General features: G+C 39.6%; 1 protein-coding gene across 1 annotated transcript in view; it reads right to left on the bottom strand.

Annotated features, from left to right (window-relative positions):
* Positions 1-8,214, bottom strand: part of LOC120725950 (versican core protein-like) — a 26,736-nt gene extending 18,522 nt beyond the window's left edge. Inside the window, exons 1-6 of the mRNA XM_040019075.1 lie at positions 7,817-8,214; positions 6,398-6,461; positions 4,946-5,329; positions 3,794-3,968; positions 3,524-3,651; positions 1,565-1,858 (exon numbers count right to left, since the gene is read on the bottom strand). Of these exons, the coding sequence (XP_039875009.1) occupies positions 1,565-1,858; positions 3,524-3,651; positions 3,794-3,968; positions 4,946-5,329; positions 6,398-6,461 (1,045 nt within the window). The 5' untranslated portion in view covers positions 7,817-8,214. The remainder of the gene's footprint in view (positions 1-1,564; positions 1,859-3,523; positions 3,652-3,793; positions 3,969-4,945; positions 5,330-6,397; positions 6,462-7,816) is intronic.
* Positions 8,215-18,275: the final 10,061 nt, after the last annotated feature.

Raw genomic sequence — 18,275 nt, 5'->3', positions numbered from 1 at the left:
TCCCACTGCACTACCTCTTCTCTCTTCGTCTTTTTGTCTAATCTAAGTGGAGTCGATTTACACAATATTCCTTTTATTAAGATATGATCAGGCGTGGGAATTCAGGAAATGATGGAGTGAATCCTGCCAAAAGAGAGTACTTGAAAAGCACTTACGCTGGGAGTGTAAATACAACACGAGTGAGAGGGCTGACATGAAATACACAGAGCCGAAGCTGAAGGTGGCCCATTTGCGTGAACTCTGCAGGGACTTATCACTACGAGAGTTAGCATGGCCCAGGGGCAGTAAATGGCCAGGCAGTGGGCGGCTTATCTGTCCAACTTCTCATTTGTAAAGATGGAAAGGCCAGGTCAGAGGTCAGCAAGGATGACTGAATTTAGAAGTCCAGCAGTAGCTTTGTCCATTATCCAAACGTCTGCTCTGATAAGTACAAGTGAGAATGACAGACAGCAAACTGACAGAGGAAATGAGAGGTGAAAGATGGAAAGGTGGTAGATAGCGAGGCTAAAAAGGCTGACAGATGTGGCATTAGTTGCTTTTGGTGTTTCTCTAAATGGCAACTATCACCTGTCATTTTCTGTTGTTTTAGGAAAACCGATTAGTTAAGAACGCTCACATTTTAAGGGATTAAGTCTAATTCTGCCTACTTCCAGTCAACCATGAAACGTCACTATTTATAAAGATCTACAGCTATAATTCCTTTCCCTCTCATGGTCAGTAATTATCACAGTGTGCAGCAAGAGTTGGCGAAAATAAAAAATTTAAAAAAAATCCTCATGATCTTATTTAGTGTTTAGGTTGATTCTTTGTTATAATGTGCAATTAATTTGACTTTATATATTACCAAGATTGATATATTCAAAATTTCACTCAAGTGCATTAACTTGTTTTTGTTTGATTCACAATAACATTGAGGTTGTACGAGGGTAAAGCTTAAGAAACCTTGATTAGCCCAGCTGGAAGCAATAAAGAGTCAAACAGATATAAACTGTTCTCATTCTCTTAAGCAAACTTTTGGTCATTATTCCTCAATCAAGAAAAAAAAGTCAGTCTTTTGCTTTCAAAGAAAACAGAGTTTACCACTATGAATTCACTTTTCTCTTGGCTCGCTTTTTTGCCTCAGAAATGGGCGGGAGACAAACTTTGAGACAGTGAGGTCAACGGGATGCTGTAGTCTGGCACATGACATGCCGTGCTCAGAAGAAAATCCTCCCTTGCTGTTACTGAAACTATGCAATCGCAAGGCGTGAAACAGACGCAAACTAAGAGGGAGGAAAGAGAGGCTTTCAGATATGTTAAAAAGGTCAATCTGATTCAGATATGGCAAAGTGTAATGTGGTGCAAAGACACAGAAAATCAAAGGGTGGAGAAGCAGGAGTGAATGTAGGAGATGAGATCATAGCTCCTTACAGTCAAGCATGGTTTTGTTAGGGAGTGGTCTGTGTCTTTGGTCACTTTCTGTCTCTTCTAACATATACGTCGCATATGTAGGTAACACTTTGTTCCATTTCAAACTCCAAATGCAATAAGAAGTAACAACAGGAATCTTGGAGTGAGTTTTTACCTTTAAAGCAGTAAGCCCCAAACTTTCTAGTTGGTTCTGGGAAACCAGTCTGATTTCTGTAGCGATACATGGTCCTCACGCCGAGTTGGCCTCCGCCACACTTAGTTCTGGGGACTGCGACAGGATGCCGTACGCTGCCATCGGAGAGCCAGCCGTAGTCACATCGGTCCAGCCCCTGTCTCCAAGCAGCATGCAGCTGTCCAGGACTTGCCAGGACAGCTTTCCTCTTTTTACACTCTTCACTGGCTTCTTCAAAAGTCATCTTATGGGTCACGGGAGCATAAAAGACTTTACCTGATAAAAAATAATGAGAAACAGTGGCAAATGTAGATGCACATAGGCGAAATAGCAACAAATCATCTGTGGTCACAGCAACACAAAAAGAGGGTTTATTACCTAGTAGATCAGAAGTAATTTCTCCTTTAAAATGTATTTATTATTTTTAGATTGAAAACATACTGAAATAGCCTATACTTTAGATTTTTAGTCCATTCTGACCTTTCAGAAAAAACCAACACAGCTGACATCAGTCACAGCTGTGCAGGGCAGAGACCCAAAACATCTCCCACCAATCATATTTAGGACAACAGTAGTTCTTTCATTATATTATTCTGAGGTGGGATAGCAATGCTGAAAATGTGCTTGGCCTGTCCATAAATATGTTTGTATTGCAGGACATTAGGTTTCCCCAAAGTGGGTAGAGCAAACACCTGCTGTTTCCTTCCTTCATGTTCATGTCAGAATCTCTGCAGAATGACCAGCGTGAACGTTTGTCTATGCTCACAGGATTATATAAATGAAAAGGGTACTAAAAGCCAAGATCTTAACTAAAACCAAACAACATTAAGAGACGATGGCAGACTGCCTATATGTTTTCAGTTAGTTTTGGGCGTAACGTTTCAAATATCCCTTGATGGTTTCATCCCATTGATTTACAAGGGCATTGAGATTAGGAGATGTCGTTCACACAGGAATGTTTTCCCTTTTAAAAACAGATAACATACGTTATATCCTCAAAAAACCTATTTGATTTCAGTATTTTACACGGTGGTTTTACTGGACCCTTCCTGCTCTTTAGATATCATATTGATGACTGCTATAAGCATAAATGGAGTTCACATTTTGTTTATCTATATTATAAGATCCCTGGAATTACATAACTATAGGAAAAAAAGCAGTCAGTGTCTTGCAGCTCACTCATTAATTTTCATGGTTGATTTATGGCCAAGTTATTACACTTGACAACCTCGAACACATCAAACCACATCCGCCAAGCATGTCTGTTCCTAGATCATAAATGGTCAGAAAACTGAGACAATATTACAATATAATGGAAATGAATATTCAGGTTGTTGTGGGGTGCCAAAATTCTCCTTGTTCAGTTCCAGAGGAAGACCGCTGTAACGTGTCAGTCATCTCTATCGATTTTGTCCTTTCATTTCTCGTCCATCTCTATTCTCTAATGCACACAATAATGATGAGGGGTGTGTATATGCATATATGTATATGTCCTCAGCGGATGGGTTCACGTTTATGACTTGAAGACTGTGACAAATATATTTGAACATATATTGTGTTGACTAAGATGACTGTGCAGTACAAATCCTAAGGTAGCTGATAAAGCACTTTAGTAAATAACAGGAATAACAGGATGGACAGAGAAAAAAGACAAACTAAGACTTCCCATAAACTGGGCCAAAGACCTTTAATAACCCCATTATCACATTTTTGTTGGTGTCTCATTCAAAAACCACTGTAGAAAATATGTTTCAAGTCCCACTTATAAGGAAACTGGAAAAAGGTCACCCACATTCACCAGCTTTTATATTTAAACAAGAACAAAAGTGTGTTTCCAAACTGTAAAAATTAAATGTACTTAAGCACGGATGATGATTTGAAGGCTTCTTAAGTTCAGACTAAACATGGGTCAGTGCTACGGAAGGACAATCCACTACTTACCATCCAGTTTGCCTACATAACAGTACACATCGTAGGTCTCTGTAGGTTTTCTGGTTCCATACGACCTGACACCAGGTTTATTAGGAAGGTTGCCATGACAGCCCTCTCTTGGCCTTGTAATTGGGTATCTGTATAAAAAAAGAGAAACAAAGAGCCAATTTAAAGTCTTTGTCTTTCACATCACTCCAGAATTCAGTCGGACATATAGAGCATACGTGATTAAACAGCAGTGTTGTTGTCTCTGGGACAGGCAACTGAAATGCAGCTAACCTCACTGTCTGGTCAGCAATCCAACCGGCATCGCATTGATCAAAGCCGTCCTCATGGGCTGCTTTCAGTTGCTCATAGGTTGCAATGTTTGCTCCAACGTTTTCACAAGTTTGTACAGCTTTCTGGTAGTCCAAAGTGTACCTGCTGATGCTTGATCGGTAGTGAAAGACAACACCTAACAATAAGCAGTGAAAAATGAAAATGAAAATGAAAAACTCAGGCATAGAGTGATCTGAAAGTCATTAGTTTAACTTCAGTGCTGTAAATTATGGCAAACGTCCTATAAAGCACCCTCTATGTGTGATATAACTAGGTCACTCAGCTTCTTTGGAAAGAAGGATCTCTGCAATAAATGAAGGAGCGACGCAAAATGCAGCTCACCACAAACAAACGAGAGAACTCCATATGATGCCATGGCCCTGAAATCCCCATATTTGTGGACAGTAAATAGACGCAAAAGATATGATTGATAGTCATAATTAACATTGCAGAGAGTTGGAAAAGAGGTTATGCAGATTGTAAACCAGTGAAAACCAAAACTATCTGAGTGTCCCCCCCCCCCCACCCATGTTTTCTACATGAGTTATATCTCCCAGCGTACTTCTCAAATGAGAGCATGTAGAATGCACATGACACTAGGTAAGGATTGATGACCCCACCCCCCACCTCACCACATCCCCTACCAGCATAAGGACGCTGTCATTTTTAGGATGCTGAAGAATACTGCCTCCCACAGACATACTAACGCTTCCTGTGTGCCCGTAAAATAAAATAAAAAATCCATACTGACACGGTGGCACCCAAGATTACAGCAATGCACTGTGTTTGAATGGATAATGAACTGATAATCACTGGAAGTAAGGCACTGCTGTGGCTGATATGGAAAATTACCAAAAAAAAGGTCATCTGACTCTTTTTCAAGAGAGCGTCACCTCTAAAATAAAAGCTGTGGTTACTTTGCATGACTAACGGTTAGCTGCTGCTATCAATGTAAGCAAAAGGACGCCCATAACTTTCTCATCCTGTTTACATTTCTGTCAGCACTTGTGTGACATTTCACTATTATTACGTTTTGCAGCATCCCACCTCTACAATTTTAAAGTTTTTGTCTAATTCCACCATAATAGAGGAAGGATACTGGGAATCTCTTACCGCTGACATCAAGGTTAACAGTATCCTGGGTGTCTTCAATCCCGAACATGACCTCGCAACGATAAGTGCCAGCATCACTGGCACGCAGCTTCACAATTGTGAGCGAGGCGTCACCGACAACTTCAGGGTGGCTGGGTACTGATACACGGTTACTGTAGCTTGAGCCTAGCTTGATGATCCCATTTTGTGCCACCAGCACCGTGGACTCTGTTCGTCCCTGTATTTTGCTCCATTTGATCCGCAAGTAATCCTTGTTGTAAACGACTGTTCCACTGGGACTGATGACTGGTGCTGAGGTTGGGAATGTGGAAAAGTAGCAGGGAAGATTTACCTTCCCTGAGAGGGACCCTATGACTGGTTGGATGACTGATAATGCATTTGAGGCTGAAAGGCAAAAGGCCAGAGTTAGATGGAGTGCAAGTTCATTTAATGTTTCTATTTTAATGGCAACCTTCTTTATTGTTTTATTTTATTCAAAATGCACATATCTCCTCTTCAATTTTCACTCTTATCCTAACAGATCGAATCAGACAGTATGAAATGCACAAGTCATTTGCACTGATAGGGTGTGACCACTGCATCAAGCCTTTAAAAAAGCATCCATTATGACTTGACTCTTGGAAAGTTAAACCTCAACTTTAAAATGATGGGTGTGGGAACATATTCAACACAAGGGCAGTGTATGTGCAGCATGTCTGCATCAAGTTATAGATAATCAGGGAAAGAGGGAAAGTCATCATGGTTGTATTATTTCATGAAAGTTTGCTGCTAAGCTCTGTGCATGTTCCTGCTTTTAAAAAAAAGGATAAACTAAATAAGCAAACCCACAAAAACAGAAGTATGTCAGTGAACAGTATTATGTGTATTCTGCATGTCAGATAAAGTTCTAAATGCAAATGGCAATAAGATGATTACAGTTATTTTGGATGGGGTAGAAAAGCATTCACAGGGAATAATGGGAGGAATGCTCCGTGCGGACAGTCCAAGAAGTGTGAGTCTGTGTGCTTCAACAGAGGGTCTTATTAGGATGTGGGATGAAACCAGCTGTTCAGCTACCAGACTGGAAGCAGAGTCTAATTGAAAGGTGTCCATCCCATACCCAGAGACAGAGACAAAGCTATGGGGACAAGTAGTATGCAGGTCCTAGATTGTAACCCTCAATTCCTCTTGACCTACCTCTAAGTAGAGTCTTGCAGGTTTCACACAGCAAAGACTGGAAGAAACTTATCAAACATGCTAAACAGTTGCTCTGGAGCTTTAAGAAGAGTAGAGGAATACAAAGGGAAAAAAGGGCAGAGGCAGGGAGAAGAATGGAGGGAGGGATGTGGGTGGGGAGTGACTAAAAAAAAAGAAAAACAGAGAAAATCCAAAACTTAGGCATGGAGCCAGGGAGCGGGAGAAAGAGGAGTGACTAAAAAACAAGGGAGGAGAACTAACCCATTCAAAGCTTACCTGTTGCAGCTGCAGCTTCACAGAGGCAATATAACCACAGGACATGCTTTATATTCAGTATCATCTGTTGGAAAGAAGAAGAAAAAAGGAAAGGGAGTGCAGCTTAGGAAGCAAGAAATTTAAAGTTTAAATGTTAATTGCATCCACATTTGGCTTATGGAGAAATGCAACTCCTACAGTAGGTTATAACAGACAAGTCTGTTTAAGCACTTTTCTAACATTATGGTCTGGAGAGAAAAAAATACTCCCCATTTATTAAGCATGTGTATTCGCAAAATATCCACATGAAAAAATAGATGTTCCAACGGGCTAAAGTGTGATTTTAATACGTTGTGTTTATAATATCTAACATTACCAAGCATGATCTTTTATTCGTCTCTAACTAAGATGTTGAGCTTTGTATGTCTCGGGGGTTCAGATATAAGACTCCCTGTGGGGTCGGAGTTGTGAGTTTGTGGAGACAGAAGGACAGGAGCACCGAGCCCCTCACCCTCATTTGCACCCCGCTGTATAAACACATGCGGTGGGTCGCAGTGCTAACTGAAAACTAGTATTGTTTGTTTTCAAAGGGAGACAATCTCGCACTAATGGCAACTGGCAGGTTCAAAAGATCATCCTCTAAAATACTGCAGGATGGCAGTCTGCGCCTTTAACTCCCACGAGCTCCACGCCGATTCAATTGAACCATTCTATCGGAAAATAAATGAGACTGTAAAAATATTTTAATACCATATATCGACGGAGGATATATTGCTCTTAGATTAACGTGAAATAATTTAGTCATATTTACACAAAGACATGCATGACTTGATGTAATTGCTGAAGTTTTTTAAACCCTTTTTCTCTCTCTAAGAAAGCTGAAAAACGAACACAGATCAATACTGAAGCATCACAGGGAAACTAATTGGTTGCAGGCTTTTACAGTTCGAGCGCAGTTCAGGGATGTCCCTTGCTATGAAGCACAATCGTCCGCTTTAAGTACAGTTATTGATTCAAAACCCCACTTTTGGCAATAGCAACACTTTATGCGACGGTTCTTCTTCTCAGGAACACCTGTTGCTTCTGGACACTCCACAGAAATTATGACATGGGTGGCATGGTCACTCCAATTTCTAACAACTGACTGCGGAGTAATCTCCAGTCCACAGACCCTTTTTTCTGAATTGTTTGTCTTACTCGTCAAGAAACATCTGCACATCGGTGCAGGTTTTCTGAGGACAACATCGTGGCGCGTGTGTTTGTCTTAAACGACTTGTGTTCTAAAAAGTTGCATTCATTTGATTTAATATTTGTTTAATATTATAGCAAAATACACATTGAAAAAGCAACAAACCAACAATAGAAATCAGTTATTTTGCAACGAATTGTCTCAATTCTTCCTTAATTCAAAGATAACTATCCAAACAGAAATAAACTTACCTTTAAATGATTTTTATTCCATAAAATGTACAAAAATAGATTTACGTCCTTATACAGAATTAGTCCCGGTCCGCAACATGCGTGCGTAAAAAAGTGCCTAAATAGGTCTGTTCCACATTGGAAGCAGCACTTATCTTCCCGGCGTGCCTCTCAGTTCCCCTTGATGCTCCGCAGTTGTAGTGTCCTGCTCTGGAATGATGGGCACAAAGCGACTGAGACCGTGAAGCGCTGGCACGGAACAGCTTCAATTTTACCTAAATCACGCGGTTATTTCGTCAGTGTCAAGAGGTGGGGCCCATAAAAAAAGTGAATGAGACAGATTGGAGGAGGGAAAAAAACCCTAATTTGACCGTGTGCCTTAGAGGTGTACCCTCTGCTTCTTTATCAAGGATCTTTTTGGCTGGTAAGAGTCCTATATGAGCGTCAGATAGCATAAAAGTAATCAAAACTAAGAGAATAGCAAATTAAAAGATATGTCATAGCTTTTTCATCTAAATATCAAGAAACAGATAAATCATCTACTGTGGGGAACGCACCAATCAAGGCTGGGCGATGGAAACGGGGCGGTGCACACATGGATGGTTGAGTTTGAGTCACAGAAGATACTTCAGTCAACACTGTGAGGGAGTTTTCACATCCATCCCGCTGAACCGCTTTGTACATTTCAGACAGTCTCATCCGTCGTGCGAGCATTTGGTGTGCTAGTATGAATGCAGTTTTTAAGGTGCTAAGACAAAAGTTCATGTGTTCATCAAGAGAAACTGATGAGGTTGAATAAAAACGTGTCATTTCTGATCACTGTGCAAAACCGCCTAACTAAGCGTGAAACAATGGCGGTTAACTGAAGGCTTTGGTCTTGCTTTTTTACATAAAGAGAGGGGGCAAGACTTATAAAGTTGCCTGAGGATCATCATTATTGGCTACTACAAAGCAGGCAGGGGGGCAACAGTGTCAATGTGTAACAGCTGTTAAAATGAACATGGAGTGCTCTGTGATAACATGAATGCTGTTTAAACATGCTAATGATCACTTTATTTATTGAGAAATTGGATATAAGCATCCTCTAACACCCAGAGACCACAGTCTGTAGAGTCAGTGTCCTTTCCGGAGAATTTTCTCTGAACCACTCAAACATTATCTGCCTTAAAGCAAAATTATTAAAACTGCATTTAGGTGCCATCAGTACTGTAGTAATAGCGTTCCTTGACATGATCCGAAAGAGAGAACTATATAAGGTGAGTCGATCTAGAGTGCGTTTGCTGAAGCTAGAGAGGTTCATTCATTGTTCAAAATGATGGTGTTGGTGTCTGAAACCAGCTGAAGGGCAGAGCTAAGGTGAAAAACCTCTTGTGAAAAGTCAGCCCCTGAGGGACCTTGTAAAAAGCTGTAAAAAAGGTGTATGTTCCATACCTGAGTGGACTGGTATTATCTCAGGGGCATTCAAACAGTTCCCCATAGAACAAATCTCTCCTGCAAAGTAGCAAAAGAAGAACTGGGCGAGATGGCGAGGGAAAGTTGGCGGTAATGTGTTTCAATTTTAACTGATTTCTCTATCCCACATCGACAACCGTCTGTGGAATTCTAAACATGGGAAGTCTGATGTTTAAACAGACCTGTAAAATTAACAGTCTGATAGCATGAAGAGCAAACCAAAGCGAAATTGATATTCTGACAAAGACAAACTGAAATAACTTTGATAACTTTTTATAAACTTTGTTTAAAGAAAAACACTGAACAAAGGGGGAAAAATGCAACTTTATCTAAGCAGAATTAACATCTACTCAGTTTTAGCTGCAGGATTCATTTTACAGCTGAGTCAATGCTAAACTAAAATCTGCAAGTCACATAACATTCAACATTTCTCCTGCATGAGGTGCAGCTTTTCACTGTGTAAAACCCAGCGGGTTAAAGAGGCAATCAAAGAGTGTTTGATCCTGGTGATCTGTAGTGCAGGCTTCTGGGTGACCCACGTATCACATTGCCCGTAAAGGCGGTCGCCATCCGGCCCCATGCCACCTCAGACCGCATAAAAGCAGCTCCAGCCTAAAGGGATCTGTCTTACCTGAACTCAGAAATATGAAGGTTATAGTGACTTCATTTAATGTATATTTAATACTGTTTTCCATTTAAGTGTGTCTGTGTGTCACCAGAAAATGTGGTTCCAGAGACATTTATAGAAGGAGGAATCACTACAAAGGCAATTTTGAGGACAAATCCTTTCGTTTTTAACTATGAAAGATGCAGTCGCAAAGCTTGTGAGTTTAATTACGATATAAATAAAAAGGCTCAGTTTGGAAATGGGTGTGAGCTGACCTATTAGTACTGAGTAAAGATCACCATTAGTGTCAGTCCTCATGTCCCGTTTAGGGTGGACCCAGGCTCCATCCCATTTTACACTCCTGTCATACATTATTTGGGATTTTTAATGCAGTATGTAACTCCCTTTGTCAAGAGCGATTTCATATGCAAACACACACTATTGCAGTTGATGTGGTCTCTAGGATTGATCTCTTTCAATAGAGTAGCTATTTTTTTTCTGTTTCTGTGGATTTGACAAAAATCTTTCAGTATGTACACGCGTAAGCCGATAACAGAAAATCTGCATTTCTGCATGTTCTCCCTGTGAGTGTGCCTCCCACACAAGTACAGGGAGAACATGCTCTCTGTCTTAGCCCTGTGTTGGACAGGCCTGGGTGTACACATGTCCTGTGATAGCTTGTATTGGCTCCACAGTGTGACCATAACTTGGATAAGAAAATAGATGGATGGACGACTTCAACTGGCACACACAAAGGCAACCACATTATTCAAGAAAGCAAAAAAAAAAAAAGAATAAAAAATGGCATAAAACTGGTTGTAATTTAGGTGTCAGATAAAAGTTAAACCTGTGACCAGGAGTGGAAAATGACAGAGTGTTGGTTTTTTGGTTGTGAACCCACTATTTAATGCAGAATGTGGGGTAAATGGAGTTGGCTCTGGACAAAAGTGAACCTTGATCCCTTGAAGTCCAGACAACCAAACCTTATCCCCACAGCTTTAGAGGCCATGTGATGTAAGTGGCAGTGCAAACATTGATTACAATGACATTTCTTCAAATCAAAATAGTGTGAATGTAAAACAAAGTGTAAGAAGTAAGAAGAAAGTAAAGAAATAGGCTTTATTTCTTCTCTTGGATATCATTTGTAATAATATATGATATATAACTTCAAATATACGATATATTTGTAGTTCGATACTTCCCATCCTCTTTCAGCTCCACCTTCACCTTCCTGGTCTTGAACTGGTGCATTCAAGTCCAGGATGGTGAAGGTGGTGAAAGCGCACCAGCTTTCACATGTGTTAACCACCACAATATTCATGCTAAAAGCGGTTTTGTGTAATAAGCTTAACTTTTGCAAAAACTTTGTTGTGGTCACCTATCTTTTCAAACTGCTAAACCAGAAGTGTAATAATATATTGTTTGATGTATTATCTGATCCGGCTTAGAAGAAAGAAAATAGTTCCTGTGGTGATGCAGTGTTTAGCTCTGTTGCATCACAGCCTAATGGTTTGGACCTGTTGGCTGGCTGTGGTCTGTCTGCTTGGGGGTTGTATGTTCTCGCTGTGCCTGTATGAGTTGTCCCTGGGTGCTCCAGCTTCCTACCGCAGCCCAAATACATGCATGTTAGGTTAAGTAGTAATTCTAAATATGTTGTTGTAGGTGTGAATATGAGCATGAATAACAGTCGGTCGCGCTGCGTTAGCCCTGTTGGACTAGCAACTTCTTGTTGTGTGACAGCTGGGATAGGTTCCAGCTCTGCATGGTCCTGTAACCGAGTAGGTATGTAAAAGGAATAAGGTTCCCTGCTAACCACAAGTACTTCTTTCTATGACTTCTTAACATCTTTAAAAAATATAAAGGCAAAAAAAATAAATAAAAGAAAGAGCTGCACAGTAACAGTGAGAATGCCCGAATAATGACAGTTGTTTGGAGTAATCTGTTGTCACTCAGCAAGTAGGGTGTCAGTCACGTTGGGACAGCTGACCAGCTGTCAGTCACTCAGAGAGAAAACACAGATTTCCTCTTCTGTGTAACAATTGTTGCCTCTAGGGAAAACCACTGATCTACACTGAGTTTTGTGTTTTTTTGTCTTGGCTCCAACTTCTAAAAGAATGTCTTTACCTCAAGTCTTTACATAAAGTTCTTGTGGTGATATTTTAAGAAGCCCAGCAGACTGGAACTTTATGAATGGCTGCATCTGGCACGCTTTTTCTTACACTGAATGGATGGCAGTGGAACAAAGACATAAGAAGCGAGTTAAAACCAGAGAGGGGGGTGATAATCGAACACAAACCATCCCCGCATCACAGATATTTGCCAATTGCAGTTCACATAATGCAGCAATCTGGAAACCTTTTAATCCCCCAACCCCATTCTTTCCCAGCCTATGCATGACCTCTGGGCACTTGAGATTGCAGTGTTTCAAAAAAATGTTGGTGTCATGCTGGACAACTCAGATCCTAAGTGTTTTAAAACTGTGTGACCCTAAATATTTTCACTAACTGTGTGAACAGTCATTGACTCCTTATGGTAAACTTCCAAGTGGAGTTATGCTTCTTACTCTTACTTTAGCCACTGAACAGATGGGCGTGTGAGACAGTCAGTTATTAAGCCAGGCAGAAATTAAGCCTACACAAGAGAAGGCAGTATGGGCAGCTCAGCAATTCTTTGGTCTCTGACCAAGAGGAAGTTAAGATAATAACATAATGCATTCCCTGTCATGAGAGAAAATCAAGTCAACTGTAGAAAGTCATTTTGGTTTCCTTGGTTCCAATTACCGTTTTAAAGGATGGTTTGGTAAAACTGGAAAACAAATCTTTTTTGGCCGCCCATTAAAATGTTTGGGTGGTATAGATGACTTTTAAGATCGCTTGGCAGTCACTGTATACTTCTAAGTAGAATCAGGTCAGGCGAGAACATGAAGAAACCACAAGACAGTGATAGAAAACACTTGCAAACATTATAAAACATTTGAAATGAAACAAATCTTAAAGTTTGCATATGAAATTGTGTTGAAACATCACCGTTGCTGCTTTCTCATCTGATTTTACCTATGCATGAGTAACAGCAAAAAAAGAAAAAGAAAATATATTTAGAGGACCTTCTTATATGGCACCTTTTGAGCAAAGTTTAAATATCTACTGCACAACGTGGGGAAAAGAAAAAAGGCTTCCCCAAAGCACACTCTGCAGCAGGTAGCCATTATCACACTTAATGTTCAACCACCGTCCTCTTCAAACCTGAAGAACATTTGGTTTAATTCAAATAATGAGGCCAATCAGTTCACACCAGCATCTCAAAGAGAAGGCCCTCATTATTCGTGATTATCAAAAAGCTGTTTTAATGACTGTGTTGAAACAAAGCGAGTACTCTTTGCCACTGGCTATACTGCTCTACTGCAGAAAAGACATCACGAATGAGAAACAACTCAACTCTAAATGTTGTATGGAAATTTGTATTTCAATAAAGTTAATTAAGCAATAAAGTAAAATAAAAAAAAACATTTTTAACATTCATGGGAATAACACAAGCAAACATGTAAGTAACTGCCAGGGTAAAATTGTACTGTGTATTTCTATTATAATGGTGAGAAAATGAGAAGGAGAAGACCAGCACTGCAAAGCATCTTACACGTGTGAAAGATTTGGTGGAACTTCTGCAAATGCAGGGGAAAACTTTCCAAACAACACTGTGTGTTCAGCTGCTGAATGATTTTAAAGTTTAAGCTTAGATTGAATATACCGCTTGTTTTTCATATTTATGCTTTTTTTTTTTTTAAATATTTACTTTCTATGTTTATTTTAGATGACACTGAGACATGTCACTATGTACATTTCAGTTATTACCTGGAAAAGTAGGTGTTCAAAAATGCTGGTAGTCTGCGTGAGTCTGTCTTAAGCCATCAAAGGTGCAACTGCCCTCAACACAGTGTTCACATATTTCAATCAAACTCTAGAAAACGGTCGCATGAGATGACAGTGTCGGTGCGTTTAGATCTGGACATCGCCTGATGTGATGTTGCCTTTTCTCACGATGCGTTACTTTCATTCGCAGTCCTGGAAATATTCTATTAAGTCGATGCAAAGGGGTTGCCTGGGAACACGCAGGAGCCCAGACACATGATGCCCCCTCGCTGTGAACTCACCCGTCAACTTCCTTTTCTTATTCTCACATTGACCCAAATCGGCACAACTGGACACACGCAGACAGCAGGTAAACTGCTTAATGTCGACTGTGTTGGACGTGTGGACCTCCTTCAGAGGGGTGGGGGGCAGGGCTGCAAGTTTAGGGCTGCAGTGCATGTGTGAAAACAGGCTTTCAAAGAGCATGGCCTCTGCTTTACTTTCATATGCCCCACCCCCACAGAAACATCAGCACTTCCCGCTGTGAGCAAAAACAGCAGCAGGTAATTGAGTCTGACGTGTCTCCCCCAATAAAGCTGACTACACTTTTTATTCAGGAAAAAAGGGGGAAAAAACATGAGAAATTATTTATTGCACTACCAATTTAATTCACTGTAAAAAAGTATATAGAAATTTATATTACAGCCCCCCCCCCAAAAAAAAATACACTGTGTAAAATGCAAATAAAAGCAGAATGAAACGTCAGAAACTCATATTTATTCACAATAGAACACAAAAAACAAATCAAGGTCACTTTGAGTTTGATGGCTGCAACATGTCCCAATAAAGTTGGTAGAGGACCATGTTTATCAATCTGTAGCATACTGTCTTCTTTAAACAGCACTCTGTAAACATCTGGCAACTGAGGAAACCAGCTGCTACACTTCTGGGAGAGGAGCGTTATCCCAATATCGTCTAATATTGCATTCTACCTGCACAACACTCCCGGGTCTTCTTTATTTTAGTTTTTCCATTTTATGATACTCCAAATGTTTCCAGTTGGTGAAAGAGCTCTTCTATTATGAAGTCATGTTGTTAGAGTAGATGCACGCAGCTCTAAAATCTTTGTACATCTTTTAGCATCGATGGTACGTTTCAATAGGCATTAACAGAGATGCAACTTTTTGCACTGAGCGCTGAAAACAAGTTGGATGGTCCCTCTTTAGTCTGGAGACTAAGAGGGCACTGTTTCTGGATTGTGTTCACAATCCATTTTTTGTTTAATAGAGCATCATCATCTTATATGTGTGAATATCACAGTGAACTGTGGTCACGATTACATCTGGATGTTTTTCTGAGCCCATCCAGTGATTTCCATGACAGAATCCTGCCCGTTTTCAAAATTAGCAAATATTTTTCATGAAAAAATAAAATGTCTCAGTTTAAACATGTGATATGTTTTCTGTGATCTATTGTAAATAAAATGTGGGTTTATAGGGTTTACACATTTTTACATTTTACACAGCATCCTTGCCTTTTCAGAAATGGGGTTGTGCAAGAATCAGCTGGTGCAGCATGTCTGTATCATAAATAAAGTGTAAGCATTATTTTATTTTTTTTATTCAGGGATAACTTTTTGCAAATTAGATATAATAGTAAGTTTATGCTTATGTAGTGTGAAGTTGTTTCATATACTACAGTGTAGGATGGTGAATAGTGAGAGCCCAGCACAGGCAGATGACGGACAAAGACCACTCTGTCTTCCTGAAGCTTTGTGGCGAGAAACCAGGAAGACTCCTGTCACTTCCCTGGATAATGGGAACTCTACAGGTGCACTCTAAGTGAATAACGATGATAAGCAAGTGACTAAAGACATCATTTCGGACTTGCATGGCCATCGTTTCTATCTCACAAACAGTGTTAACCCTTTTAACACCAGTCCACTGATGTACATAGTGAGAATCCCGTGAAGTTGAAACAATTTAATTCAAAAGTTATTCCTTCAGTAACACAAAACGATGCATTGAACAAGAAGTCGGTTGATCTCAGCAAGCCCTAAAAATAATATTAAAGATAAAAAGTTTCTTAATAATATTTTGTTTTTCAAAATTGAATTGAAGAAATTAGCAAGTTAGCCTGCAGTAATCGTATGGTTGGTTATTCTTCACCTATATGAAAACTGATTGGTTTGTGAATCCATCTAAATTATTTGTTAAATATGAACTTCTGTTACACACTGAAGTTGATGTGTTTATGTATTTACCACTGTTTAGCAACATCATAGCAACATCACTAAAGCACTTCTGGATGGATGCAAACTGCATTTCGTTGCCCTGTACCTGTGCATGTGCAATGACAATAAAGTTGAATTCTATTCTATTCTATTCTATTCATAGATCAACCTTTTTGCTCTCATAGTTAAACTAGTTTTAATGTCCCTGTTATATATGTGAGTTATACATATATACATGTACCACTACTACCATTTGTATGGCGTGTATTCTAATAGAGTTTTTCATTTTTCATTAGTGATTGTACATCACTTTTTCCATGTTTTTTTTTTTTTTTATCTTTTCCCTGCCAACCTATTCAAGACCTCCCAGAATATTTTTGTTCTATGAATATATATACATGACCAACGACCAGGAAGTTATGTTTTCAGCACTACCGCATGATGTGAAAACACTGATTGCTGGAAAAGTTCGTCACTGGCGGGGATAATGTTAAGCAGAAATTTTCTGTTTTGACTTGCCAGATTAAATTACAAGGAAAAAGCTGATAACATGTAATACTATGCATTTGCTAACGACTGTTGTCATTTTGAAGAAAAGGTTTCATTACTAATCAGTCAGGCGTCATTCTGAGGGTGTTAAATACTGCCTTTTTTTTAAGTTTGTGTCATCTGTGTGATTTGAACAAAGTGTCATGACAATAATGAGACCAGTCCTCACACCTAACACTGTGACAAATCACTTCTCATCAGACTTAAACACGGCAGGTAAACTTAAGCATATATTTTTCTATGTACAGTGCCCAAACCACAATCTTTACTTAACCAAGTAATTTGTGTCAGATGCCTTAATCACAAAAATGTGCTTTAAGTGTCTAAACTGACCCATTGGTGGTGACTAAACCTAACCAGGTAGTTTTAGATGCCTAAATCTAAGAAAATCGTCTTCAGTACCTCAAACTAACCTGTTGGTGAAATGATGATTTAGACCACAGACACACCAGTGCAGACAACCCACCTGCCTGCTTATCCTCTCTTTAAACAAATAATACAATCATCAGCTTTAACTTTATAATAGCCTTATAGACCAAACCAAACCTATTATGAACCAGCTAATGATAAATAACAAGCAGCATTTATTATTCTATTTGAATTATATCAATTTATTAAAGAAAGTTATAAAGCGGGAATGTGCAAATAATTTTCCCAAGGGGCAACATGAGAAGCTGGTCCGCATTTTTGTTTCTCTCCCTTGTCTCCTGGCTCCTCCCCGCCTGGGCATTACTTGGTTCCAGGTTTCGACCTTGGCCAACACGCCTGGTTGCAAATTGACTCACCAGCTGCCCATCGTCCTTGATTACCCTGCCACTACTTAAGGCAACGCCTGGGTGATGTTCTTTGCTGGATCGTTTTACTTCAGTTAGTGTAGTCCCGGCTCTCTTTGTGGTTCCTGTTTTCTCTGAATGTGTTTCCTTGGTTTCCTAACGTGTGTTTGCTGTCTGTGTACAGACCTTCCTGGACCCCTTCCTGTTTTCCTTCGGACCCTGTCGAGAAACTGTGAGTGAGAGTCGACCACAGCGAGTTGTGAGCTTTGGATGAGTGAATCACTGATCGTGTGAAGAGGAGTGTTGGATGCATTTCCCTTCGCCTGGACTTCCCTGGAGCCCCTCTAACTCTCTTCACTGTATATATGTATATATCTGACCTGGTGTCGACATGTAAATAAACTTCCCTTTCATCGTACGATTCAGTTCTGCACTTGGGTCCTGCCTGTTTGACCGTGACACTGGGACTGTTGTGGAGGGCTCAATTCACAACAACAGTCCCAGTTATTCATGTGGCTCACTGGGAAAATAAACTGTCTAACCCTGTTATAAAGTATTAACCACACAATCAAATAAAACATGCTTATTTGTGTCCTATTCAATGATATATAAGTCAGAAAATACAAAAAGACAACCACGTTGAAATGCAAAATTTTTAATAATGATGTTAACATACATTTTCTTCAGAAGTATTTTACATACATTTTTAACATTTGAAAAATAAATCTCCTTTATGTGTTTAAATTACAGTAAATATTTAAAATCAAATAAAAAAACCCACATATTTAGACATTAAATGTGCACATTAACAGCAGGTTTTACCAAATTAAAAACAAATTATCAGCTTTTATTCCAAAAACAGAACGAGATCTAGCATTTTGAATCAAACAACTACGCATTGTAATAAAGGAAATCCCTTAAATATTCAGCACTGTCTCCTTTTCAGCGTAAGCTCATTGTCCATCGCACGTTGTCATGCATTCATCTGTAAATTAACCTTTGATACTCTTCTTTGTTTTGC

This window comes from Simochromis diagramma, unplaced genomic scaffold, assembly GCF_900408965.1.
Source record: "Simochromis diagramma unplaced genomic scaffold, fSimDia1.1 OVJJ01000822.1, whole genome shotgun sequence".
Taxonomy (NCBI): Eukaryota; Metazoa; Chordata; class Actinopteri; order Cichliformes; family Cichlidae; genus Simochromis; species Simochromis diagramma.
Note: the sequence above shows the minus strand (reverse complement) of the source record. Positions and strands in the feature narration are given on the sequence as shown.